Here is a 27327-nt window from a genome sequence, read left to right on the forward strand (position 1 = left end):
TGCGGGTTACGTAATTCGTCGCGGGTTCCGCGCGGCCCTCCTCCCCGGCTTCCTGGGACCCCAGGATGCGCTGAGCCTCACGACGCCCTCCGCGGCAGCCGGCTCCCGCCCAAGGTGAGGCGGCGGCTTGGTGCGGGCCGGCGGGGCAGTTGGGAGGCTGGGCCGGGCGGGCACCTTTCTGTGAAGGTGGGACTGGGGGTCCAGATGACCAGGGTCGGGCCGGGGTGGGGGCCTGGGGACGAGCAGGGCCTACAGAAGAAAGCCCGGGGTGAGGGTCGTGTCGTTTCTGCGCCACCCCGTGCCCCTCGGGCGTCCAGTCCTCCCTAGAATCTAGTTTCCGTGACGGCCGGGGGGGTTGAGGAGAAGACAGCGGGAACTCAGACGGAGGAGGGGCTTAAAACATGTTAATGTTATTTCATAGCGCTTTTTTGCCTGGGGGCACTTCCATGCTGGACCCCAACACGAGTTGTTAGAGACATTTGGAACTAGTGGAAATTATCATTGCTACTTTTTGGGGTCTCGCTCGAGATCACGGATCGGGCCTTTACCCTACTCCCGCCTCTCCTGGCTCATGCTTATCTTTTGATACTGCACTGATTGTTGGAAACCCTGGTGGCGTAGTGGTTAAATGCTATGACTGCTAACCATAAGGGTCGGCAGTTCAAATCCGCCAGGCGCTCCTTGGAATCTCTATGGGGCAGTTCTGCTCTGTCCTATAGTGTCGCTATGAGTCGGAATCGACTCGACGGCACTGGGGTTGGTTTTTTCTGTTTGTTTGCACGGATTGTAGTTATCTGCTGCCTTGATTGCCCTGTGAACTCCTTAGAGCCAGTGGCTCTGTCTTAATCTCCTGTGAGCCCTACCTCCTTGCCTGTAAATAGACAGATTGTGCAGATCATATCCCAACTGGGACCTCTTGCTTCTCTCCTCCTTCGGACCTTTTGCCCTTCTTCCCAACTGGCTACTCCTCAAGGAGTAGAGGAAACCTGTAGCTTCTGTGGTTTGGCTGGGAACAAGTTTGGGGAGGCTGTGGGCCTTCACTGGACCAGTCATAATGAACAGCCGAATACCTGTGTGCCCCGCGGGTGATGGAACCCAGGCCTGGGAGTCAGGCAAGCAGTTACCCTGCAGGAAAGGTGGACATCGGTTGCTTCATTAATCTGTTTTCACTCTGCCAAGCCCTTGAGTTTGTGCTTATCTCTCGTGTAGGAAAGGATGGACAATCTAATAGACCAGCTCCCCCAGGTGGCTGGAGTGGTGATTTTCTGAGCATCAGAACTGGAGAGAACATTGCTATTTTACAGATGTTTTGTTTTCACCAGAGCACTGAAGGCGTGAAACCTCTAGTTAATGCTCAGCTGACCAAACAGGGAAACTTATGTCACTCCCAAGGTCACCTATGGCAGATTGTGACACTTTTTTTTTTTTGCTTGTGGTAAAAATATACGTGACAAAACATAACGTTATCATAGCAGTTTCTTCAGATACAATTCATTGACATTGATTACATTCTCCAATTTGTGGAGCTGTCTCCTTGTCCTTTTCCAAATCATTCCACCACCATTAATATAAACTCAATGTCCCCTAAGCACTCCCTCTTCCCTCTCCCTCCCACTGCTATTAAACCCATTGCCTCAGTTGGGAATTGATTCAGACATAGCCACAGTACAGGACAGAGCAGAGCGGCCCCGTAGGATTTCCTAGGCTGCAGTCTTTACAGGAGCAGATTGCCACCCCTTTTCACTTGGAAAGCTGCAGGTGGGTTCAAACCGATGACCTTTTGGTTAGCAGCCAAGCACTTAAACATTGTGCCACCAGGGCTCCTTCCCGATCCTGGTAACCACTGATAATCTTTGGTTTCTATATATTTGCTTATTTCATATAAGTAAGATCATACAATATTTGTCCTTTTGTAACTGACTTATTTTCCTAAGCATTTCAAGGTTCATCTGTGTAATGGCATACATCAGGACCTGATTTCTCTTTATGGCTGAGTGGTATTCCATTGTGTGTATGTACATTTTGTTTATCTATTCATCTGTTGATGGACATTTTGGTTGTTTGCACCTTTTGTGACACTGTTTTTGATGGAGAGGTAAGTGTTAGAAGTTCTGTGGCCATAGTACTGGCCTGCCAGGGGAGTCTTGAACGTCATGGGATTAAGAGGGGTTTGGTGTCCCTGAATTGCTTTGATTAGTGTAGATGGAATTAATGACTAGAGGAAACTGAAATATAAATCCCAGTGGTCTTTCCAACTGGATAGATGATCATGGCAGAACATAGATCTTCATGTTCTCTATTTCAGGATGTTGTACCCACCAGAATTAATGCGCAAACAGGCTCTGTAAGAATGGGATGTGTGTGATCCCCTCCTCCATCAGGCTGTGGTTTGCTAAGCTGCGTCTCCCTGAGTGTCCAAACGTGCCAGGTTTCTATGAAGACAGTTAAAACCTATTAAGTGACAAAGTCAAGGGATGGTCTGCTGGCAGTATAACCCATTGCCATCCACTCAATTCCAACTCGGTGACTGTATAAGATGAGTAGAACTGCCCCCATTGGGTTTCCAAGGCTGTAAATCTTTATGGAAGCAGACTGCCACATCCTGTGGAGGTGCTGGTGGATTCAAACCACTGACCTTTCAGTTAGCAGCCGAGTGCTTAACCATTGTCCCACCAGGGCTCCTTGGCTGTCAGTATGCCAGAATGAAAAATACAGATGATTTTAAGAAAAAGTCCATGTGTGTCCTACCTTGAGCCTCACCCAGTTGTAAGTTGAAGTGACTTTGTCACCGTGTTTATTTTAATCACACCCACTCACAGCCAGTGTGGAGATTATCTTTAGCTGTGACTTGTGTAAGTTGCTTAGCAACTGCACGTAGTGGCTTCTGACCAGAATGGACAAAAATTCTCAGGTGTCAGGAGAGTTGAGGGATAAAAGATAACACCTGAGATGAGATTTAGGCAGACGGAGAAGGGTGGTGCTGGTGTTGCTGACTGGATGCTCACGATCCAGATATACTGTCCCCGCTTCAGGGTGCCTGTGGGCAGCAGTTTGGCCTCTGATGGCTCGAGATGTGTTTAGAACAGATGGATGCAGCATCATTACAGGAAATGGAAACCATGTGGAAAAGAGACTTAGAACTCTGGAGTTCAAGGCATTGAAGGCTGGCTGCTTATCAGGCAACATCTTGTTTTAAATGGTGGCTCCTCCATGTCTACAGCTCACCTCCATCATCACCCATCCACACCTCTCTGGAAGGAACCCACAAATTCCTCATGGCTTTTACATATCAGTTCCCCATTGGCATAAAGCAAGGCTGGGTGTGGAATCCTGAATGGAAACTACCTCTGCTTCCATCCATGTGAAGGAAGTGCTCCCAAGTGAAAAGCCGATTTACAAAACGATGCTGGAAGTTTGGGGTCTCCATCTGGCTGACTCCAAATGCTGGAGTTGATCCAGCAAATATTTTTAAGGACTTTTGATAACTCTAGAGTCAGGGCTCCGTCCCTAAATAGCGTCCTTTTTAGCATGACCTCTGGTAGGAGCTGGCTGGCAGGACAGTTTGTGGTTACCTGAAGCACAGATGTACTGTCAATCTGAGAAACCTATACATTTGAAATAGGAGCCCTTGTGGTGCAGTGGCTAAGCACCCAGCTGCTAACTGAAAGTTTGGCAGTTTGAACCCACCAGCTGCCCCCTGGGAGAAAGATGTAGCAGTCTCCTTCCATAAAGATTACACTCTTGGAAACATTATGGTGGCAGTTCTGCTCTGCCAGGTAGGGTCGCCATGAGTCGAAATCAACTCAACAGCAATGGGTTATTGTTTGACTAAGGAGCCCTGGTGGTGCAGTGGTAAGCACTCGGCTGCTAACCGAAAAGTTAGCGGTTCAAATCCACCAGTTGCTCTGCAGGAGAAAAGACATGGCCATCTACTTCCACAAAGATTACAGCCTTGGAAACCTTATGGGGCACTTCCGTTTTGTCTTATAGGGTCACTATGAGTTGGATTCGACTCAACAGGAGTGATTTTTCTTTTTTTGTTGGGGGGGGTATATGTTTGAAAAGGAGCCCTGGTGGTGCAGTGATTACAAGCTTAGCTGCTGACTCAAAGGTCAGTTGTTTGAACCCACCAGCGGCTCCGTGGGAAAAAGACAACAGTAGTCTGTTACCGTAAATATTATAACTTTGGAAACCCTGTGGGCAGTTCTACTCTGACTTACAGAGTCACTATGAGTCGGAATTGACTTGATGGCAGTGGGTTTTGTGTCTGAAAATCAAATGAGCATGTAGTAAGACTGATACCTGGGTGTGAAGTTGAAAGTGTGAAAAAAGCAAAGGTGTCACTTGGAGGATTAAGGTGCGCCTGACCCAGGCCGTGGTATTTTCAGTCGCCTTTTTTTTTTTATATGCATGCAAAAGCCGGACATCAAATAAGAGAGACCTAAGAATTGACTGGGTTTTAAGAATTGATGCCTTTTATTATGGTGTTGGTGAAGAATATTGAATATGCCATGGATTGCCAGAAGAACAAACAGATCTGTTCTGGAAGAAGTACAGCCAGAATGCACCTTAGAATCGAGATGGTGAGACTTCGTTCATCTCAAGTACTGTGCACATGTTATCAGGAGGAACTAGTCCCTGGAGGAGGACGCCATGTTTGGTAAAGCAGAGGGTCAGTAAAAAAGAGGAAGATCCTCAATAAATTGGATTGACAGTGGCTGCAACAATGGACTCAGACATAGCAACAGTTTTGAAGATGGCACAGGAACAGGCATTGTTTCTTTCTGTTGTGCATAGAGTCGCTGTGAGTCAGAACTGACTCGAAGGTGTCATTAAGGTGTTTGCTCAGTGCTTGTGGCATGACAGGAAGGGGGTTCTGAATGGGGAGCCAGAGCTCTCTGCAGGAAGTGGTTTTGGGGTTCATGTCAACAGCTGAACTAGTGCATGATGGAGCCCAAGGGGCCCATTGCGGTGGCTGGCAGAAACAGGATCATCACCCCAGGGTGGCCACAGCATAGAGTAACAGCAAGTGAGAGTCAATGAGCCCCTCCTTCAGTCCTGTTAGCACCTCAGATTACTGGCCTCTTCCCTGAGACTGACTCTGGCTTAGGCAGGGCACATATGGCGAAGGGGCCAAACACTCCAAAAGCTGATGGCGAGAACCACCTGTGAGTGTGGCATCTTAAGAGATTAAGTGTCTTTTCAAACTGTAAGTAGAATTACTATCTGTTTGCCCCAAAATAGACTCTCCAAGTGCTGACTTTTAAACTCCATACCCTTGAAATGGCATGGCATTTTGGAACTGACACCAGAAATAAACGTTCTAAACACAGGTTCGAAGCGGTAATGAAGCAAAGAGGAGGTGACTGTGGAAAGAGACACAGAACAAATTTTGGGAAACTTTGTTCCTTTTGCTTCCCGAGGAAGACCAAAGAAAGGTATTTTGTCGTCTTTTTAACAGACCACATTAAAAAATTATTCCAGTTCTGTTTCTCATTGTGTAGTTGTTTAAAATCAAATTGTGTTCCTCTCTTTTGTTTCGTGTATTCAAGGTATTGAAATTTTAGCCCATCTTGAAAATATCTGTTAGAGGAAAGCATTTTCATTTTATGAAAGAGTGGGTAATTTTCTTTTAGGCCCTGAGAAGAACTTCTCTCTGGAAACTGTTAATGCAACAATATTTCCATCATGCTTGTAGCATTCATGAGAGTTCTGCTGGATACTTTTTTTTTCCAACTTGTTTCTTTTTGGAAGATGACTTGTTCTGGCTCTAGTCGTGAAATGTTCAGAGACTGTTCTTTCTGTTCTTTATTTTGCTTAGAATGTCTTGTTAGTCAGCCATTCTGCTGCTCTTCTCTTTTACCCTTAAGCCCAAATCACTGTGCTTCCCCTTCGTTGTTGGGTGCCATCCAGTCGATTCTGATTCATAGTGACCCCATAGTTGTTATGAGTCCTAATGGACTTGACAGCAATGGGTTTGGTTTTGGTTAGGGACCTCTGAGGTAGGGAATAGGAGATTCTTAATTTTACTTTATATTGTGTGTGAATTCTTATGTTACAATGAGTATGTATTACTTTCATAATTTAAAAACAAAAAAAATAGATTTAAAAATAGCATTCCCTCCTTCAAGAAAATAATATGTTGTCTTAAAACTTCTAAAGACTTTAAAAAATTAAACTTTACATGGCCACTTAAATTATCTTTTAATGGTTACACAGGAACCCTTTAAAATACTTTAAAGGTCTGTTCTGCATCCTTGTCCACAACCACCTCCTCTTCGCTTCATTACCACTTTGAATCTGTGTTCAGAATATTTATTTCTGGCATCAGTACACAAAATGCCAAGCTGTTCCCAGGTATAAGATTTAAATTTCGATGCTTTGGAGAGGCTATTTTGGGACAAATGGATAATAATTCAACTTATAATTTGAAGATACACTGTAAAATCCCCAAGTTGCTACTAATTTAAAACAGTCCGAGATTATTTTGACATAAATGTATGTTGCTAATTCTCACATACCACCTAAAAGTGTTTATGATTATAAAAATAACCCACGCTCATTGTCCCAAAGCTCAAATAATAAGGAAACGAGTGACATGGAATACAAACATATGTCATGATTCCAGAGGCTGACAGGAGTTTAAATTCTTTTTTTTTTTTTTAATTGTGATAAATGTGTATGTAACAAGACATTTGCTGTTCGAGCAGTCTTCAGGCATATAGTTCCGTTGACACTGCGTTCATCTTGTTGTTCGGCCGTCACCCTTATCCGTTTCCAAATTTTTGTGTCCCCCTTAATGGAAGCTCAGTGAAATTACTTCTAAAAACTCAGTTATACAAGTTAATCTAATGAGCAAGTGACACTTTATGCCAAATTTGCCTTTTTTGTTTTTAAATAAATATTTTGAGTTTTTGGTGAAAGTTTACCAACAAATTGGCTTCCCACTTAACAATTCCTATAGATATTGTTCAGTAACATTGGTTACATTTTCGATATTCTTCATATTTCTGTTATGGTTGTTCCGCTTCCACTAATCCAGCTTCCCTGCCTCCTCCCCCCTTCTCGTCTATGTTTTGGGGTAAATGTTTGAAACCGTCAACTAATAGGCTCTTGTCCAGCAGACTAGCGAATTGAAGTCAGCCAGACACAGGGTTGGAAGAGCAGAAAGGTTTATTCACAGTTTGCAAACTGGGGAGACAGGTAGGATCTCATGACCTAAGGCTGCCAGCTCCAGGAACCAGGGCAGGTTTGCTCCTTTTATAGGGAGTGACTTACATATGCATGAACAGTGAGGGGAGGATCTTCAGTCTTGTGATGTGTGCCCAGTCCGCATAATTTTAGTGAACAGGGTTTTGTGCACGGCTTTAAAAATACTGTGCACAGCACTGAAAAGATGCCAGTGGCTTGCTATTGCCACCCCAGGAAGGTCATGTAAAGGGTAGCTTCAGAGTCAGTGTGCCTGCGTCTTGGCCTTCTGCCAGGAGAAGACAGGAAAGCTGGGGATTGGACTAGTCATGGTAAAGTGCTGTAAAAGTTGTAACAAAGATGTAGCAAGAGTAGACTTTTCTGAAAAACAACTATTATGGGATGGTTAATAACCCTTTCATGACTGCCTGCTTCATGTTGACTGTTTGGATTCATACTTATTTTTTTTAACCCACTTTCATATTTAATATTTATCTGATTCTGAAGGAGCTTAAATGCAAACCGAGAGGGGTGGGGGAACAAAACTCACAACCAAAGGCCAGTAAAAGGAAATGAAAAGAGAAGAAAGGCCGAACACAGAAGGCTGGTTTGCAGAACCTTACCCTAAGGCTGAAGGGACAACAGGGCATCTTGGGTTGTCTGAAATCAGATTCCTCTGTGACTGTCCTTTTTCCTTTTAAACTGAGGAGCTACCCAAAAAAAAAACTACTGTTTCCATGTCACACAATTGCCCCAAGCACGGCTGAGAGCTTCTTGCAACCATTTAGGTACTCCTTGGAGGAACAGACAAGCTCCTGGTTGGCTATTAAACAGCACCCAGTCCAGGATGTAATCAGAATGCTGATTAAACAAATACACTTGGCTACTCTTTGATTCCCAACCCCGAAAAACACTGGCTAGTATTTTCTGTTGCGGTTTTTTGGTTTTTGTTTTTTAAACCAAACTGGTAGACCTTTTTTATTATTATTATTATTGTGCTGTAAGTGAAAGTTTACAAATCAAGTCAGTCTCTCACACAAAAACATACATACCTTGCTAACCCAACCCAGTGCCCTCAAGTCGATTCCAACTCATAGCGACCCTGTAGGACAGAGTAGAACTGCCCCATAGAGTTTCCAAGGAACGCCTGGCGGATTCGAACTGCCGACCCTTTGGTTAGCAGCCGTAGCACTTAACCACTACACCACCAGGGTTTCCATATACCTTGCTAAAAAAAATATACCTTGCTGCATACTCCCAATTGCTCTCCCCTCATGAGCCAACCCGCTCCCTCCCTCCACTCTCTCTTTTCATGTCCATTTTGCCAGCTTCTAACCCCCTCTACCCTCACATCTCTCTAGGCAGGAGATGCCAACATAGTTTCAAGTGTCTACGTGATCCAAGAAGCTCACTCCTCACCAGCATCCCTCTCCATCCCATTGTCCAGTCCAATCCCTGTCTGAAGGGTTGGCTTTGGGAATGGTTCCTGTCCTGGGCCAGCAGAAGATCTAGGGGCCATGACCACAGGGGTCCTTGTAGTCTCAGTCAGACCATTAAGCCTGGCCTTTTTACAAGAATTTGGGGGCTGCATCTCTCCACAGCCTCTCCAACTTTTATGGTTTTGTGTTTTTTGGATTAATGTCAGCCTTGTTGGAGTGAGATAGTGAGATGAAATCTCATTGTAGTTTTGATTTGCATTTCTCTAATAGTTAACGACCATGAGCATTTCCTTATGTGTCTGTCAGCTACCTGAATGTCTTTAGTGAAGTGTCTGTTTATATCTTTTGCCCATTTTTTAATTGGTCCATTGGTTTTTTTGTAGTTGAGTTTTTGCAGTATCACGTAGGTTTTAGAGATCAGGCGCTGATCGGAAAGGTCATAGCTAAAAACTTTCCCAGTCTGTAGGTAATCTTTTTACTCTTTTGGCGAAGTTTTTGGATGAGCATAGGTGTTTGATTTTTAGGAGCTCTGGTGGACCCTCTTACTTGGTCTGATTAGGAGTTATAACCTGGGCACTGCCCTGTCAGCAGCATCCTACCGAGATCCGGATTAATTTATAAAGTGTCAGGGGCAAAGGTGCTTCCTTCCAGGCTGTGTTTTGGAGCCTTTCTAGGCCACGCCTCACTTTTCTCCAGCTTTACACCCTGATTGTCTACCAGTGTGAACATGACAGCCTGGAGCAGAGGCCCCCCAGTCAGCTCGCCCTCCACCCTCATTCTGTCTGACAGGGATACGTCTGAAGCTCTCAGGCCAGGTGACAGTGAGGGCACCTATTCAGCGTTCTCGCTTTTTTTCCTACATCCCTTCATCTCCGTTCTTCCCCTCAATCCTCCTGTCACCTCAAACCTGGACTGGTGCATCCAAACCGAATGGGACCCCAAAAGGCAGAGTAGCCCTTCTGACTTCCCTCCCACAGCGTGGTTGGTCTTCCTTGTAGAAATTCGCCAGTCCAAATGGCTCTGGGAGGCTCTGGGTAATGCAAACGGTTAAAAGGTTGGAGGTTTGAGTCCATGCAGAGGTGCCTCGGAAGAAAAGCCTGGTAGTTTGCTTCCAAAAACTCAGCCATTGAAAACCCTGTGGAGCACAGTCCTGCTCTGACACATACGGGGTCGCCATGAGTTGGCGTTGACATGATGGCAGCTGGTACATGTGAACTACTCTGATGTAAGTCCTGAGAACAACCAAGGTGGCCTGGTGCCTTCAGAAGTACTTTGTGCCAGGGCTGGGAGGGCCAGGTGGAGTACATGCATAGTGGCGCAGGACACGTCCTCCACATCTGGTCACAGTGGACATGAGATAGAAGACTAAAGTGGAAAACTTAGATGTAGAGCAAAATTTACCCTGTCTTTTCTTGAGACACAGGGCACAGGTAAAGAGCTGAGCATCTAATGAATGCGAGATGCCTTGCCTGAACTGCTCTGGGGTGTTTGTCTCTGCCTTTCTGTCCTGAAGAGTTTGGAGAGGGGTCAGTACCCCAAGCTTACGGGCCCCTGGCAGCAATGACTCCCATTTGCAGATGTCCCCAGGCAGCCCTCGGGTCCAGGCCTCACACTCATCCTAGGAGGAACATTTGATCCCCACCTTGCAGCCCTGTCTGTGGAAACTTGATCTGAGCCCAGGTCTGGGTAGCTTCTTAGCCTCTCCTCCCCCTGGCCTCCTGCTCCATAGGCCCTTAGTGCAGTTATAAATAAATGGTTCTCACCTGTGTGTGAGAATTCGCTGGAAGGTTTCAGGCCTCTTCCCTCGCCCCTCCCCCCAGCCCACCAAGAACTCTGATTTGGGAGCTCCTCCCAGATCCCAGGTGCTGGGAGAAAGCATTTTTCTGCTCTGTTCTTGGGTGGGGTCCCAGGAGCCTTTTCAACTCACCTGCCCTGACTATTCCAGGGCTCTCCCCTGGGACCTCCTCCCCAGCTCCACAGCGCTTCTCAGGCTCAAGCTGAGTTGGAGGCTGAGGTCTGGTAGCCCCTTGGGGGAAGTAGGATCCATACTGGGCACCAGCACCCTGAAGCCCTCACACCCCAGAGCCTGCCTGTGCAAGGGTCCTACCAGCACAGCTTCCAGGGGCCATACTGTCTGCACTTGGCGCCCAACAGAGGCCCAGCCCCTCAGGTGACCTTCAAAGTGGAACCCAATTGAGCCCACTTGCTTGAAGTCTCCCTTTGAGAGGAACGGAAGGCTTTCTTCTGTGTTGCAGTTTTCAGTGAAGAGGTGCCACTGCAATAGGATAAAACATTGCCAAAGTTTAGCCCACTTCCTTGCTCTTAGGACCCTGTGAGTTTTGGTTGAGGTTTAGGGGAGTATGTGAGGGGATTGATTTGCATCTGGGGAAAAGGGCTGTCCCTGCTCATGTGGTCATTTTGACCCCTCTCTGCCCAGCCTGGTGGGGTTGACTGCACTGTTTGTGCTCACGAATGTGCCGTTTGCCCCAGAATTCCTTAAATGAAGGGAGTGGTTTCTGTGAGTTTCAGGTAATGGTGCGGGAAAGTTGGAGCCCTCATGGTGCAGTGGTTAAGAGCTCGGCTGGTAACCAGAAGGTCAGCAGTTTGAATCCACCAGCTGCTCATTGGAAACTCTATGGGGCAGTTCTACTCTGTCCTGTAGGGTCACTATGAGTTGAAATCTACTCAGTGGCAATGAGTTTGGCTTTGGTTTTTTGGCAGGAAAGCTTATGTATTGGTAGCCCAGAATGCCGCCCCATGTGGGGGTGCCACCCCTGCACAGTCAGGTATTCCCAACTCTGCTCATTGCTGCAACCCAGGGCTAGAGCAGGGCTTGGTCTTTCAGTAGCTTTCTGATAAATGGATGACTAAGTGGACTTAGTCATCGACGGCACTGGGTTTTTTAAGTGGATTCTCAGGGTGGAATGTAAGGGTGAGAGAATGTTTGCCCCAAAGGAAAGAGTGGATCTGGACCTGGGACCTTGCCAGAACCACCTGTTGGTCTTGTTTTTTGTTTTCTTAATTCAGGTGTAATTAACCTAGAATCAAACGCACAGATCCGAAGTGTTCCAATCCATATGTTTTCGCAGCCACCCTGAGGTGTAGAACGCGTCCATCCCCTCAGAAAGTATCCTTGTGTCCCTTTTCAATCTCCCCTCACCCTTAACCACTTTCTGATTTCCCTCAACGTAGGTTCCTTTATCCAGTTTTAGAATTCCATGCAAATGGAAATCTCTGGTTTTATCTATCTGTGTTTGCAGAGACGTGTCTAAATCATACGTGGCCAGTACACAGGCTCCTCTGAGCACAATGAATCCAATCTTCAAGAGGGAGGCTGTTTGGAGATAGCGTGCTGCTGCATGAGTGTTTGTTGCCATTCTATCAATTACTTGTTTTCCTACTCTGAAACTTTGCTGACGTTTGGAAAGAGGCTCTGACTGCCGTGGACACGACTTGCTCGCCCATCAGTGCTGCTCATTTGAACAAGAAGCTGTGGAAGGGTTTGTAGCCCCCAAGCCCATTTTACTGATGATGTTCTCTTATGAGCAGGGTGGTGTCCTGCATCTACCATGGTTTACTCCTCATTCCCTCCCCCATCCATCCTAAGGGTAAGAGAGCTTGCAGCTCATGATTATTGCGTTTTTCAGGCCCCGAAACCCTGCATCTGCAGAAGCTCACATTCCAGAGGGGCCTCATGGTCTTCCAGCTACTTCCAAAGCTAGCCTCCCCCACACCATCTCTGTCTCCAGACTCACCCTGTTTACACCACCCCTTCCTTCTTTTCTTCCATGGGCACGCAGACTGCCAGATCTCCTTTCCAAACGCCCTCCTGCCTCCCTCCACCCTCTGCAGTCAGCTGGGGCAGACCAGACTCCATAACCTGCTGCATTTTACCCTCGGATAGTTGCATTGGGCATCTGTTTTTAATCAAGGCATGTAAAGAACTGGCCTTTGAAAACACGCAAGTATTTTGAGTAGGGATGCTAGAATCCACAAATAGCTTTGTGTTTTGGAGCCCAGTGTTTTTTTTGAAAAGTTGGACAAGGAACAAATCCTGCCCTTTTGCTCAAGAGCCTGGTTCCAAGGATACTGGGGAGAAAAATGTATAAATCCCAGCACAGAGGAGAGGCCAATTTATTATGGCTCTCTGCCTCCCTATGAACCATCTTTTTTGTGTGTGTGTGCTTTAAGTGAAAGTTTACAGTTCAAGCCAGTTTCTCATACAGAAACTTATATATGGTCCCCAAACCCCGACCCCTGCTACGCTGGCCTTTGAAGCATTCAGTTTATTCAGGAAACTTACTTGCTTTTGGTTTAGTCCAGTTGTCCAGACCTCACCTGTGTTGTGAGTTGTCTTTCCCTTCACCTAAAATAGTTCTCCCATGAAGCGTCTTGTAAAGCCAACTTTATTGAGCTTTAAATGCAATGAAGGCAACCCTTTCAAGTGTGCATTTGACAAACGTATGTAACCACCACTGCCATTAAGATACACAGTAGTTCCTCCCACTCAGAAAGTCTGCTGGGCCTCTCTTCAGTCAGTCCCCTGCCCCAGGCCTCCACCAAGAGTCAAGGCCATGCTCCTTGGTGCTTCCTCTGCACAGTTTCTCTCACTCTTTGGGCACCCAGACCCTGGCTCCACTGGCTGTTTTCGGCACCACTTGCCCTCATCCCTCCAATCCTGATAGGGAACTAGCTGATGGTGCTTGTTGCTATAGCTCTTGCTTAGAGCTTGCACGCACTGGTGTGAGCACCTTCTTGTGGTGCAAATCTCCAAGAACATATCTGCCATTGATTCAGAAAACATCAGGGCTCAGCTGATTGGATGTCTGAAGTTCAAGAGCATTGGTTAACTTGGGCCCTGAGAAAGGTCCCTCCCACCAATAGATCTTCTGAACCAGGTGCTCACCCACCTGGGATTCAGAGTGTTGAGAGCTCATTGTTCCCAGTAATGAAACTCATAGAGGCCCTCTGTGCTTGCTGCAGTACATGGGACTGCCTTTCAGAGCTCTTGGTGCCTGATTCCAGACTTTAATTCAGTCATCTGGAAAACCCGCTATGCATATCTGAAACCCAGTCTCTGTGGAGGTTAGAAGCTTTTTTTTTTTTACTTAGGAACCTTTTCAAGCTTCCACTAGAGTAGAACAACGCACTGTTGTATATCCAACATAGATACAACCGTTATTAACATTTTGCCACTTTTGTGCCAACTAAATTGAATTCCAGTTGCCCCTGCATATCCAGTGTGCATCTCTGAGGAATATGGATGTTTTTGTACGTAACCACAATCCTGCTGACACCCCTAGCAAGGTTAATAACACCTTCAGCTGTAGCTCTTAAGAGGTTTTATTTCTGTTTTGTGTGTTTTGCCAGATAACAGTTCTTTAAAGTGTCTGAGGGAAGCAATGTATGGATCCAGAGCTCTGGGGGCTAAGGAGATGGTCAAATCCAGAAAGAAAAGCTTCTTCTGATGAAGACTAGCCTGAGCTAGCTTGGCAGCCCCAATACTGAAGTAGGAGCTGATAATGACCTAAGTTAGGAATTGGAGCAAAGCTACTCAGAATGTCAGTGTCTGTCCTGTAAAAGGCCAAGGGAGTAGGTGATGTCCGTGGGAGAGAGCTGGACTGTGCCAGGTACTGGGCTGGTGGGCAGTCAGAGCTGATGTTGATGGGCGCTTCCTCCATGCCGAGCACTGTTCCTAGTACCCTGACATCCACAGGCCATTCCAGTGTCAGAATAACCCTGTGAAGGACTGATCTTTTCCATTTTACAGAGGACACTCAGAGAGATTAATTAGCTAGGACTAGAGAAGAGGCTGAGGGCAGTGCAGTGGGGTTCAGTGGTAGAACTCTCGCCTTCCATGCGGGAGACCTGGGCTCGATTCCGGGCCGATGCACCTCATGCGCACCCGTCTCTCAGTGAAGTCTTGCATGTTGCTATGATGCGGAACAGGTTTCAGCGGAGCTTCCAGGCTAAGATGGACTAGGAAGAAAGGCTTGGCCATCTACTTCTGAAAATAAGCCAGTGGAAACCCTATGGAGCACAACGATTGATCCACAGATGATCCTGGGGATGCGGCAGGACTGGGCAGCATTTTGTTCCATTGTGCTTCAGGTTGCTACGAGTCAGGGGCTGACTCGACGTAGCTAAGGACAACACAGAAGAGGCCACATTCAGTGTCTGAATCCCTCCGTTTGTCAGGTAGTGGTTATCCTGAAACCTTGAGAAAAGAGAAGAGGTAGGGTACTCCAACAACCCCTCACTTGGAGGGGTGAATGTAACAAGCTGGGCAGGCTTCACCTGCTCTTGGGGGTAGAGTCCCTGAGCCCTCACACTTGAGTCCTTGGAGTAAGAGTAACAGCCCTTCACCCAGAATAATTGGTCCCGTCTGGTAGAGTGCTGGGCTGCATTTTGGATGGGATTATTCAAAACTAACGACATGATATGCCCCTCAGACCTCTGGACATCTCCTGGGGAGTCATGGTGCCAACTGGCAGAACCGTAGTTCCTATGTAAGTTTAGGCAAGTTAACAACAGTTTTCTCAGGATCCTCCCTGCCATCCCCAAACTTTCTATTATGAAAACTTTAAAACATACAGAAAAACTGAGCATGTAGGACTACAAGTTTCGGTGTTAGACCTACCGGCCACCTCAATTCAACAGTTGATAGCGTTTTGTCATATTTGCTTCAGCCATGGGTGGTGAGTGTTTTGCTTGTTTGTTTCCTGAACCATTTAGTTGGTTGAAGACTTCATGATGATTCATTCCAAAATATTTCAGCATGCATCTCCTAAGAATGGTTTCCTCCTCCATCACCACTCTACCCCTTCACATCTAAGAACGTCAGAGATAATTTCATAATCTCATTTATTTTCCAGCCCATGCTGAAATTTCCCCAAAATGTTGTCTGGACTTTCTGCTTTTCCTAGTAAGGGTTCAAGGAGTCCTGGTAGTGCAGTGGTTAAGACTTGGCTGCTAAACAAAAGGTCAGTGGTTCGAACCCACCCAGAGGTTCCGAGGGGGAAGGACCTGGCCATCTGCTTTCGTAAATATTACAATCTAGGAAACCCTATCGGGCAGTTCTGCTCCGTCCCATGGGGTCGCTATGAGTTGGAATCAACTTGACAGCACCCAACAACAGTAGGGATTCATGCATTCCCATTCAGTTGTAGGTCCTCCTTTAATCTATTATGGTTCCCTGCCGCACTTTTTTAATGACATTGAGATTTTGAAAAGACCAGGCCCATTGTCTTCTAGAATGTCGTGCATTCTGTGTCTGTCCTATGCTACAGGGGTCCTTTAACTCGTTCCTGTCTGCTGGGTATTTTCTAGAAATGTGAAGTAAGGGCTGAAGGCTCTTTTGGGTTAAAGGCCCACACTTCAGGCCCTTCACGGTAGGCACTTGCAGCAGGAGGGCCACGGGGTCGGCAATGGAGCTTGTTCACTCAGATCTGAGGGAGAGAAAAGTGTTGTTTGCGATTAGTAAGGCCTCTGGGGGCTTGCTTGCCTCCTGGCCTTGCCCCAGCTCCCCAACAACTTCCACCCATGCATTTAACCACCTTTGATGATTCCTCTTGGACTGTTCTTTCTGTTGGTGTGGCTCCATAGGGTGATTTGCTAATTCTGTCATTATTTCTGCTGTTATTAGCTGCTGTTCTTCTGTAAAAAAAAGAACCTCTTCTCAACCCCAGGGGGTGAACTATACAATGCCTCCTGAAAAGATAAAGCGAATGTGCAGTTCATTTCTTTCTTTCTTTCTTTTTCCCATAATTTATTTTATTTTTGTTGTTGAGAATATACACAGTAGAACATACGACAATTCAACAGTTTCTACACGTACCATTTAGTGACATTGATTACATCCTTCAAGTTGCGCAACCATTCTCACCCTCTTGTGAGTTGTCCCCCTTCCATTGACTTAAACTCACTGCCCCTGAAACCTTGAGAAAAGAGAAGAGGGTAGGGTACACCAACAACCCCTCACTTGGAGGGTTGAATGTTTCCTATCTAATCAGCTTTTTTCCTTTTAATGACCACTTTTCAACATGAATAAAAAAGTTTTTGTTTTCTCTTTTAGCAGAGCCCAACATTTGGTTTTCTTTTCTCCCCTCCTGCCTCCCCCGCTTCTTACTCTTCGTCTGGCCTCTCTCCCTCCCTCCCTTCCTCCCACCTTTCTTTCCTTCTTTTAATAAACAAGGGAGACGGCTCCGTTAGCATCCTGGGTTGAATGTATTTTCCTGATTTAAAAGAGTCTTTGATAACTTCCAACCCCTGATTGGACTGTTCCATGTCTCTGAAAGTACTTTTTTCTGTCCACGTGTCTGCATCTGCTGGATTGGGGAAGACTTGGGTGTGACTGAGTCCTCGTGATGCTGCTTCCCTGGACATCCAGGTGACCCCTCCCCAGCCCCTCTGGCTGCTGTGGGGCTGGGGGCCTCCTGCTGTGCTCCCTGCAGTGGAGAAATAGCTGATGTGCAACGTGGACTAGCCAGGGAGAAGTGGGGCTGTTGTAGGGGCTTGGAGGTCAGCTGATGGTGAAAACCTGAGAGGAGGAGAGAGAAACAGCCCAGAGACAGGGAGCATCCCATGGGCAGTGAGGGGAGCCTGAGTGATCCTCCCCCTTCTCTTGTCTGAGCTTCAATTTTCTCATCTGCAGAGTGGGGGGGGCGCCCGTGACACCTGGCACATGGGATTACTGTGAGGGACAGGCACCTCAGTGCTCACTGAAGAGACCGCGCATACGTGGGAGGTGGTGCTGGTTCTTCCCACCTGACCTACCTCCCAACAGAAGTCTAGGAGGAGAAGAAAAGGAGCAGGCCATGGCAGGTGCAGGTGGGCCACCCCTGACGCTGTCCCCTCTCCTCACAGGTGTGAATGACAGAGGTGGTGCCATCCAGCGCCCTCAGCGAGGTCAGCCTTCGCCTCCTGTGCCACGATGACATAGACACTGTGAAGCACCTCTGTAGCGACTGGTTCCCCATCGAGTAAGTGAGGCCTGCAGTCACAGGGTGGGGGAGAACCCACGGAGGCAAAGCTGGAAGAGGCTCTGATCCCAGGGCTGTGGTGTCAGACTGCAAAGGCACGGGTGGCCCCGAGTCCCTTCACTTGTCAGGAAGCACAGGCCCTGCTCACTGGCCACTATGGGACTCTCTCCACCACATCATGTTCTTTTAAAGAAGAGTTCCCTGAGAGGCTTTGCTAGGAAACTTTAGTTACAAAGATGTTTAGTGCAGTGCTGTCTACAATTTGGAAAATGCAGAAGCAACCTAAGTATCTTAACAGTAAGACTACGTGCATTAGCGTGTGAGGCAGGACCATCCAACCAGGGGAGAACACCTATGGAAGAGGGGTCTTTGTTGACAAGAAGTATTTCTTACGAGATACTAAATTTTAAAAAGATTACAGAACAGTATGTACAGTGACCCTGTTTTTATTTAAAATCACGCCCGTAGATTAGAGTTTGCGAGGCTATATACCATGTAACGGTGTTTTCAGTAGTTTGGGGCAGGGAGGTCATTCAAAACCTGAACTCATTGCTGTCGAGTTGATTCCAACTCACAGCGACCCTATAGGACAGAGTAGAACTGCCCCATAGAGTTTCCAGGGAACACCTGGTAGATTCGAACAGCTGACCCTTTGGTTAGCAGCTGTAGCACTTAACCACTATGCCACCAGGATTTCCAGGAGGTCATTAGTGTCTGTAATTTTCTGTATCTCTGCACTTTCCTATAATACACACAACTTTGGCAGTGAGAAAAATAGAAGTAAACTTCAAAAATATCAGTACGATCATGCTGGTTCTGAATCCTAACCTCGAGTTTGCTGTTGAAACTGCTGCTGGCAGGAACACTGGGACAGGGAGGTTCTTGTATGTCGCTGATCGAAGTGGGAGTTGTTATAGCCTTTTGAGAAGGTTAGAGTGAAAAAGTCAATGAATTCTTCAGCTCAGCAATTTCACTCCTGAAAACTAATCCAGAAGAAAAAACACCAGTAAGTACATAAGTAAAACCCTGCTGAGACCCATGGGGGACCGAGTGGTACCAAACTGGTCGTGGGCCTCGGTGCGGCCATCCTGCCCCCCCATCCTTGCTGCTCTCATGGGCATGAGGCCTCTACTTCCAGAGAAGATGGAGGAGTCAGCTGTGACATCAGCCACCCCTTCTCGGCTTCAGGGCCACCCAGCTGCACCCCTCTCCATGACCGGTGACTATCTCCTGGGGACAAAAGACAAGAACCGTGATAGAGGACTAGGGCAGGTTGGACGATGCTCGGACCCTGGAGGACAGCCTTGTGGAGGGTGGTCAGTAGCCTCTGCATAGCAGAGCAAAGAACCTCTGTGCTGTGTCGCTGCGAGGGTATGACACCCTTCTCCAGAAAGGCATCCAGGACAAACCTGTCAGGTCTATTCCAGTTTTAAGACAAAATGTGCTTATAAAATCCCAAGTTCCTCTGCCCTTCTGACTGTGTGGGTCTCTGTCTGGCTGTGGCTGAATTGTACTTTTTAACAACTGTGTCCTTGGTATTCACACTAAATGTTCTCTTCCTGGTGTCCCTCTGAGGATCTTGGCCCGGGTCTTGGTGACTAGCCCCTGCAGCCCTGGCCATGCATTTCCCTCGAGGGTTTGTCCTCATGTCTGTCCAGAAATTTCCTTAAACCCAGATGCCACTCAGCTGTGAACCTGGCACTCCCCCAACTGCCTCTCCCTGTCTTCAGCATCACCTCCCACACAGAAGAGTACATACTGTATGATTCTGCTTATGGGGAATTCAGAAATAAGCAGCACTGTTCTGTGGGTCGGAAGTCAGGAGAGTGATACCTTGGGGGAAGGCAGTGAGTGGAGGGGGACAATAGGGTTTTCTGGGACCCTGGTAAAGTTTTGTTTCTTCACCTGGGTTCTGGTCACATTGGTGTGTTCTCTTTGTGATAATTAGTCAAGGTGGTATTCATGATTTATGCACTTTTTGCAGGTGTATTATACTTTAAGGGAATGTAAAAAAAATACAGTGGATGATTTTGAAAAGGTCTGAACATTTTTCAGTAAATGTGTGTAAATGTTTCCGTTGTAAAAAAAAAAAAACCTCACAGGATTCATGTCGAAAGACTTCCAGGGTCCGTGGGTGGCCAAAGGCCCTAAAACCTTAACTCATCCAACCGAGAAACAAGCTGCCTTGCTGCCCTAGAGGACTCTCTGGGCACTGCCCTCGCAGGGCCAATGTCATTGGAGGTTTTTTTCCTCTTGTGTCTTGTGTCTTGTAAAATCATCTTTCCCATCAGAAATTCCCAGCCCTACCTGGGCAAGGAGTCCCTGGGTGGCACAACTGGTTAAGCGCCCAGCTGCTAACCAAAACAGTCATTGGTTCGAACCCACCAGTTACTCTGCAAGAGAAAAGACCGAGCGATCTGCTTACGTAAAAATTACAGCCTAGGAATCCTTACGCAGCAGTTCTACTTTGTCATTTAGGGTCGCCATGAGTGGGAATCAGCTTGACAGCACACAATAACAACATCTGGGCAGGGAGTCCTTGTGTGGTGCAAACAATTAAGTACTCAGCTGCTAACGCAAAAGTTAGAAGTTAAGTCCACCAAGAAGTACCTCAGAAAGAAAGGACTGGGGATCTACTTCCAAAAGATCAGCCATTGAAAACTCCATTGAGAGCACAGTTCTGCTCTGGCACACATAGAGTCGCCATGAGTTGGAGTCAACTCCGCAGCAGCTGGTTTGGTTTTGTTTTTATCTGAACAGAGGTTAGATATGACAGCTTTAAGAAGACGGCCATGCCAGCTGGGTAGAGACTGAGTAATGGGCAGATTCCTTACCCACCTTACCATGGTGGACGGAGGCAACCTGGAGCTTCTAATGGACGAAGCACCGACTTAGTTGGACTTGACCTTGGCAGGGTTCACCTGAGTGTGTTCTCCTTGTCAGGTACCCAGACTCATGGTATCATGACATCACATCCAACAAGAAGTTCTTTTCCCTCGCTGCAACTTACAGAGGTGCCATCGTGGGAATGATAGTAGCTGAGATAAAAAGTAGGACCAAGATACATAAAGAGGTAAGTCTGTACTGGACCTGTTGTGCTGGGGGAACCCCTGAATCTATTGCCCTGAGATATCTCTAAACCTAGAACCAAAACTATCCCATGAAGTCATCTTTAAACCGTAGTTTAGCTTAGCTAGTAAAGAATGTTCACCTTGAGCAGCAACATGCTCTTCCAAAGAATTACGTATATGAGATCAAATTGATAATAGTAACTCTAAACCCCTGAGAAGGTCAGGGAATGGAGTCTAAGTTAATGATAGTAAGACAATATGGGTAGAGATGGCGAGAATGGTGACACAATACGAAGAATGTAACCAGTGTCACTTAACTGTATGTGTAGAAAATGTTGAATGGGTGTATGTTTTAGTGTGTGTATTTTCACCAAAAAAAGAGATAAGTCTGTGTGGCGATGAGTTGGAGGTCACTGTCGCCGGACAGGCCAAGGGAAGCTTGTAATAGAATCGCCCTTTGTCTTAGGAGCCTTCAGAATACAAGCTGGAATATGAGATTCACCCCCAGTTGGTTTCTTACAGGGTAGTTTTGTCCATCCTAGCTTCCTCCTGAGCTGCTTTCCTACCATTTTTTCAATGCTAAGATATAGACAAAAAAAAAGAGAAAAGAAACATTGGCATTTTCCGGAAGTATCCATATCCTTTTCCTCTTTCCGGTTGCATGAAATAAACAAGGATCCCGCCTGCCCTCTAACCCTCTCCTCCTTCTCCGTGACTTGCTGCTCCCCAATCCCCTCCTGGTAGTTCTTTTGAGTACCCTGAGACAGTAGCTGTGATGGCAGCTCTCCATGCTCCTTTGGAGTGTGTTTTGTTTTCTACTCCTCAGGGATCTCAGGGGAGCGAGCCTTCACACCCCAGGCACCTACTCCCTTGGGCCTCATGGAGAGGCTCATGGGATTCTATGCCAGACAGAGCAGGGCCAATTAAAAGATGTCACCGGGGAGCGAGGCGCCCGCCTCATCTTCCTGACCCTTCCCAGTGGCTTTCAATAGCAAGAGTTATAGAGGCACTATGGTCCCTGAGACTGGTGGGCAAGGCAGAAGTGTTGGGCCATGAGAGTAGACACAGGGCTGGGCTGGCATGTAGAATGGAGGTCAGAAAGGCAGTCTCCAGATGTCCTTGTCAAGGGGTGGGGGTCGGGGGTGGGGGGGACACCGTATACACTGCAGGCCCTTCTAGTTCCCATGAGCTGGAAGAACATAAGGACCTCATAGCAGTTAGATTCATGACTCCTAGCCCAAAACTCTGTCTCTGGAACTAAGAGACTTGGGTGATGTGGGCAGGTAGACGGTGGTGGTCAGGCCCTCTAAATATCTCTACTTCCCTCCAAGACCACCTGGGGGTAGCAGGTGATTCCTGAACAAAACACTTCAAAACTTACTGTTTGTCTGTCTACCTTGCCCCTTGGAGCATTAGCTCGCACCTACTAAGTACCCACTCATTCTAATTGTTTTCTTTGTACCTGTACTTTTCATGCTTTACCCCATTCTGGCATCAAAATGACCTTCCTGTCCCCATCTGTTCTACCACCATCTCCCAGAGCAGCTACTTTTCTGTGTGTATTTGGATTTTAGCAGTTTTTCACCCAAATAGCCAAAATGCTGTTATTTCCATGGAGAGGTGGGTGTGACTCTCTGCTCTCCTCTTTATTCTGTCCCCTTCCCTCCTGCTGTCCCTCCAGGCACATGGCCAGGGGAGTTGCATCCTGCTCCTTGTAGCATAGATCTAAAAAGAGACCATGGACCGCTGGTGTCAACCTGACTTCCTTCTTTAACTTTTTCTTTAGGACGGAGATATTTTAGCCTCCAACTTCTCTGTTGACACCCAAGTTGCGTACATCCTAAGTCTGGGAGTAGTAAAAGAATTCCGGAAGCACGGCATAGGTAAGGGACAACCGAAGTTGGAGCATCTGACCGCCCCCGTCCAATTGTCCTCCCCACGATAATTTGAGCTCATTTGGATCTCTCTGGTCAGCTCCTTCATTCTCATCCCAACATCTTGGGTCATACCTTTACCGTCCCCCACCCCAGCAAATCTCCCAACCCCGGCTGGCCTGCAGCCTACCCTCTTTCCACGCGCCATCATGTCTTTCTGCAGTAGCTTGGTTCCCAGATCTAACATGATGAGATTAATAACATCCCAGCCCTCACCACTTCTACCACCCAACACACAGTTCACATTAGCTCTCAAGGGTATTCTTGACTAAGAGTCAAAACCGCTGTTTAAACAGTAACAGCCATCACTCTAGACTGCCTGAGGAGTACCCAGCGCTATGCTGCAGGCATATCATCAGTTCCCATTCCATTTGGGCCATGTGGCCAGTGAGCCATGGACTCTAAATTCTCACCCCAGGCCTGGCCCGTCCATGTTTCCTGGGTTCAAATTCACCCTTTTTATTGTCTGAAAGCTCAGTCAGGTCTCCACAGTGGTTCTACCCCATGGGAGGGGTTTTAGGGACTCTGACGGCAGGTGGTTCTGGAAGGTTGGCTTTGGATACGGCGGGCAGAGAGCTGTCCAGGAGATTTCTGCAAAGGTCACTTCTTTCTTTTCATCATCCTCCTCCTTCTCTATTTCTACCCACCCTGCTGAGCGTCGCCTTCACATCTTCTCTCCCAGGTTCCCTTTTACTTGAAAGTTTGAAGGATCACATATCAACCACCGCCCAGGACCACTGCAAAGCCATCTACCTGCATGTCCTCACCACCAACAACACGGCCATCAGCTTCTACGAGAATAGAGACTTTAAGCAGCACCACTATCTTCCCTATTACTACTCTATCCGGGGGGTCCTCAAAGACGGCTTCACCTACGTCCTCTACATCAATGGCGGCCACCCTCCGTGGACAATCCTATATCCTTTACCTTGGAGGGCAAAGGGGCTGTGGCTTCCCAGACACGGGGGTGGGGCCCTCAGTGGTGAAGCCAGTGGGCTTGTTGGAGCTCTGGTTTCCTTCAGGTGACTCGCAGGCGGCCACAATTGCGAGGTGCGGTATGTTGACCTGTGTCTCCCAAACCAGGTGGTGTTTTGGTTAAACACATCACAAGTGATGTGGTAGCACATATTGGAAAAGTGAGCACTTTCTGGTACTCATTGCTCCTCCATCCATTCACTCACTCAACAACTGTTCATTGAGAGCCAGCTATTCTAGGTGCTGGGGATACCAGCGTGAAGAAAACAGACAAAACTCCCTGCCCCCATGAAGCTTCCACGTGAGTAGGGAGGAGATAGACGTGTGGGATGAAAAAAGCCTTTTTACGTTTTTGAACATTTGAGTTCAAACAGGGGTCTCTTTCTCTGCGGGGATGCATGACCCAAAAATGTGTTCCTTGTCCTGTGGCCTCCGCTTGAACTCTGGCACTTGGCAGGGAGGAGGGAGGTCAGGAGACTCCTCCCCCTCCCTTTTTTTTTTTTTTTGATTGTAAAAATATAAGACAGTAGTTGCCAGCCCAACATTTGTCAGTTGTACACTTAGCATTAATCATGTTGTGCAACCATCACCCTTGATGCCAAATTCTCCGTTAGAGATTTCTTAGTCGTCAAAAAGTGTGGCCCAGAAATGCTGCATGTGTGTGTGAGAGAGAGAGAATTGTGTATGCGTGTGTGTGTGTGTGTGTCATCAAAGGAAGGAGTCTAGGCTTTATTCATTTCATAGGGAAATGAACAGGAAAGAAAAGGGTGGCCCCACACCCCACGGGCCTCCTAGCTTATGTGGAGATGGCCCCTGGGGATGTCCAAGAGATCAGCATCCTTGTCAGGGAACGGGTGCCTCTGCTGTCATGCTGTCCTGAGGTTTGAGATTGTGGGGGAGAATGGGGACCCTTGCCCTTTGACCAGGTGCCTGTGGCCTCACCGCCCTTTATCATTTGTCCACAGCAGAGGCGCTCATCCAGTGAGCCTCCGGTACTCACTGCAGAGGCTTAGCTGGCACTCTGCCCTGTGGGAGCCCCTTGTGCTGTCTGTGCTATCCTGGGGGTCACCATGTGCACCCCGCGGGGGCAGGTGAGGGCTGGTCAGAGTCTTCCTTAACGGAGCCCACGGACTACATCCAGCACCTGGGCTCCGCGCTAGCCAGCCTGAGCCCTTGCTCTATCCCACAGAGGCTCTACCGCCAGGCCCACAGCCTGCTCTGCAGCTTCCTGCCTTGGTCCAGCATCTCTGCCAAGGGTGGCATTGAGTACAGCCGAACCATGTGAGGCCAGCCAGGCTGCCTCCACTGGCCCCCGCCCCTCAGCACCTGCTGAGCCTGCCTTCCTATTCCTCTGACCCCTGAGGTTCTCTGGGAAGGAGCCGGCAGCTATCTGCTGAACCCGTTGGCCTGCCCCAGCTGTAGGCCCGGTGCTACGCAGGCTCAGGAGCAGCACTGGGCATGGCCAGACCACATGGCCTCTGACAGGTATGCCAGAGCAGGTGGTGGGGAAGGAGTGGACTTGAGTGAGATGATAATCAAAACAACCAAACCAGGTTCCAGTGAGTCCATTCTGATTCATGACAACCCGGTGTGTGTCAGAGTAGAACTGTACTCCATAGGGTTTTCAATAGCTGATTACATCAACAGATTTCTCATGGGTACACAGTTGAGCTCCTAACAGGAATCATAGGAGTTTCGGAGTACATCTCCTTGTTCACACAGTCACAGCCTGGAGAGGCTCGGTGGTGTGGACTATGGCAAGCTGAGCCGGGACCCCGAGTTTGGGAGCAGCGCCTTGATTTAGGTTGGGATCGAGGGGAACCTGGTAGTCAGTGGGGAAGGGCTTGAGCTTCAGAGGTACCCTTGGCTCCTGCCAGGCTGAGTCGCTGTGAGGCCCAGCTGCAGGCCCCTGTGCTAGACGCAGCAGGGCAGGGCATTTCCGAATGGCCTTCACCCTCTCCCCTGTTCTCTCCCATAGGCTCCTCCTGCTGCTGAAACCTCTGCCTCCACCTGGTGCCCTGCCCCGCCTTCCACACACATTCCCACCCCTCCTAGCACTCCTTCAGGCCGGCTGGGACATGGCTGCCTTCACTGAGGTCTATCTATCCCACCGCCCACCCTGGGAGCAGGAGGCCAGGAAGGGGTCACACTCTTCACGCCCCTCGCCTGACCTCTTCCACTTTCCTGCTTGTCAGCTCCCTCCGCCAAAGCCAGAATGAACTTGCTTCTGGGAGGGAGGAACACAAGTGTTATGGACAGACATGACCCTACAGATGGGAAAAATGGCTCAGAACAATGGGGTGGCAGGGTGAAGGGGATGCCGGACCCTTGTCTAGAGCCAGCCTTCCAGAGCTAGACTTCAGGAGCCTGGGGCGGGGACAGCCTTGCTCCCCACGAGGGGCTTGCCACTTGGGGGCAGCGCACCAAGCTCTGGGCCAGGCTTTCTGGCTTAAGGAGCCAGGGTTGCAGGTTGCTTCCCTGCTTCTCAGCGGGACATGGATTCCTCCAGCCATCCCTGCTGCTTCACAGTGTCAACAGAAAGATCAGAGTTGCTCGATGGATCCCGGAGACTCAGTTCACTGAACTGCCACTGAGAGCCTGGCTGAGGACATGCCTTCAAGGTCTCCCTGGCTAGACATGTGACTGGCTGGGGAGTGGGGCCTGACCTGGAGGCGGGGCCAATCGTCACATCCTATGATTCCTTGAAGGTCCCAGGGCAGTGGTGGGCCAGCCAGCCGCCAGTGGAGCTGGCTCCATGCCCACAGTGAGCTCGTGGCATGCAGCCTGCATCCTTCATGTGCTTCTGCGTCTTCTCCACACTGCATGCCCCAAAAGCCCCTGGCTGCCTCCCCAGCGTCCAGAGCAGCCGGGGTAGGGGCAGAGTCCCTTCCAGAGTTTCCTTAGTAGCACAAGCCACCATCATGGGGGCCCTAGGGGAAAGAAGGGCCAACTGAGCAGATGTGGCCTCGTGATTTGAACCCCTCACTCTTTCAGAACCCCCCAGCCCAGGGGCTCAGGGTGCTGGGCCTGCCTTTGCTGTCTGCCCCTCGCCCACACAGCTGCTGCCATGCTGACTGTTCCCAACCTCTGTGCTGATGTCACCTGGGCACTGAGGCTCAGCTGTGTCCTCTCTAATCTGAATCAACGGTGATCCTGTGATTTTTTATGTCTGCCCCATGGGGCGAAGGAAGAGGAAAGGTTCTGCCTTGGATGTTATCACCGAGATCAGACGTCCTGCCCTCTACCTGCCCCCTAATCACTGCAGTGTCCAGCTGGTGTTGAAGGGAGTGTAGTGTTTTGTCATATCACAAATAAATAGACTTTAATTGGTCACATCCTGTCTTTTCAGTGCCCAGCTTGCTGCACTTTGGACCCTGCCCTTTCTGACCCAGTCCACATTGCCAGGGCCTGGAGCTGCCTGTCCATTGTGCAGTCCCCAGGACTACCTCCAGTCAAGCGGGCCAGTGGCTCTGAGCTTCACACACATCCTGTTGTGTGCCGTCAGGCTGATTTCAACTCAACAGTGGCCCTATAGGATAGAGTAGAAGTGCCCCATAGGATTTCCAAGGTTGCAGTCTTTACAGAAACACATGGTCAGGTGTTTCTACTGCAGAGCAGCTGGTGGGTTCAAACTGCTGACCCGTCGGTTAGGAGCCAAGCACTATAACCATTGTGTACCAGGGCTCCAGCGTCCTAGCTCTGAGGTGGAAAGGAAGATTGGGGTGTTGTTTTAAACATC

The 27327-nt window shown here is 48.3% G+C and overlaps 1 protein-coding gene across 6 annotated transcripts; it reads left to right on the forward strand.

The window, feature by feature from the left end:
* Window positions 1-26921, forward strand: NAA60 (N-alpha-acetyltransferase 60, NatF catalytic subunit). Of its 6 annotated transcripts, XM_023557427.2 has the most exons (8): window positions 1-114; window positions 5334-5438; window positions 17493-17608; window positions 20552-20681; window positions 22466-22562; window positions 23296-23530; window positions 24717-25073; window positions 25567-26921. In XM_023557427.2, exons 3-7 carry the CDS (start codon window positions 17499-17501, stop codon window positions 24871-24873), a joined length of 729 nt encoding a protein of 242 aa, XP_023413195.1. In that variant the 5' UTR covers window positions 1-114; window positions 5334-5438; window positions 17493-17498; the 3' UTR covers window positions 24874-25073; window positions 25567-26921. The 6 variants fall into 6 exon arrangements, with proteins under 6 accessions (XP_023413195.1, XP_023413194.1, XP_023413198.1 ...); XM_023557426.2 differs by lacking the exon at window positions 5334-5438 and having other exon boundaries at window positions 4-114; XM_023557428.2 differs by lacking the exons at window positions 1-114; window positions 5334-5438 and adding an exon at window positions 11917-12127.
* Window positions 26922-27327: the final 406 nt, after the last annotated feature.

The sequence above is a fragment of the Loxodonta africana genome, chromosome 12 (assembly GCF_030014295.1).
Source record: "Loxodonta africana isolate mLoxAfr1 chromosome 12, mLoxAfr1.hap2, whole genome shotgun sequence".
Classification (NCBI taxonomy): domain Eukaryota; kingdom Metazoa; phylum Chordata; class Mammalia; order Proboscidea; family Elephantidae; genus Loxodonta; species Loxodonta africana.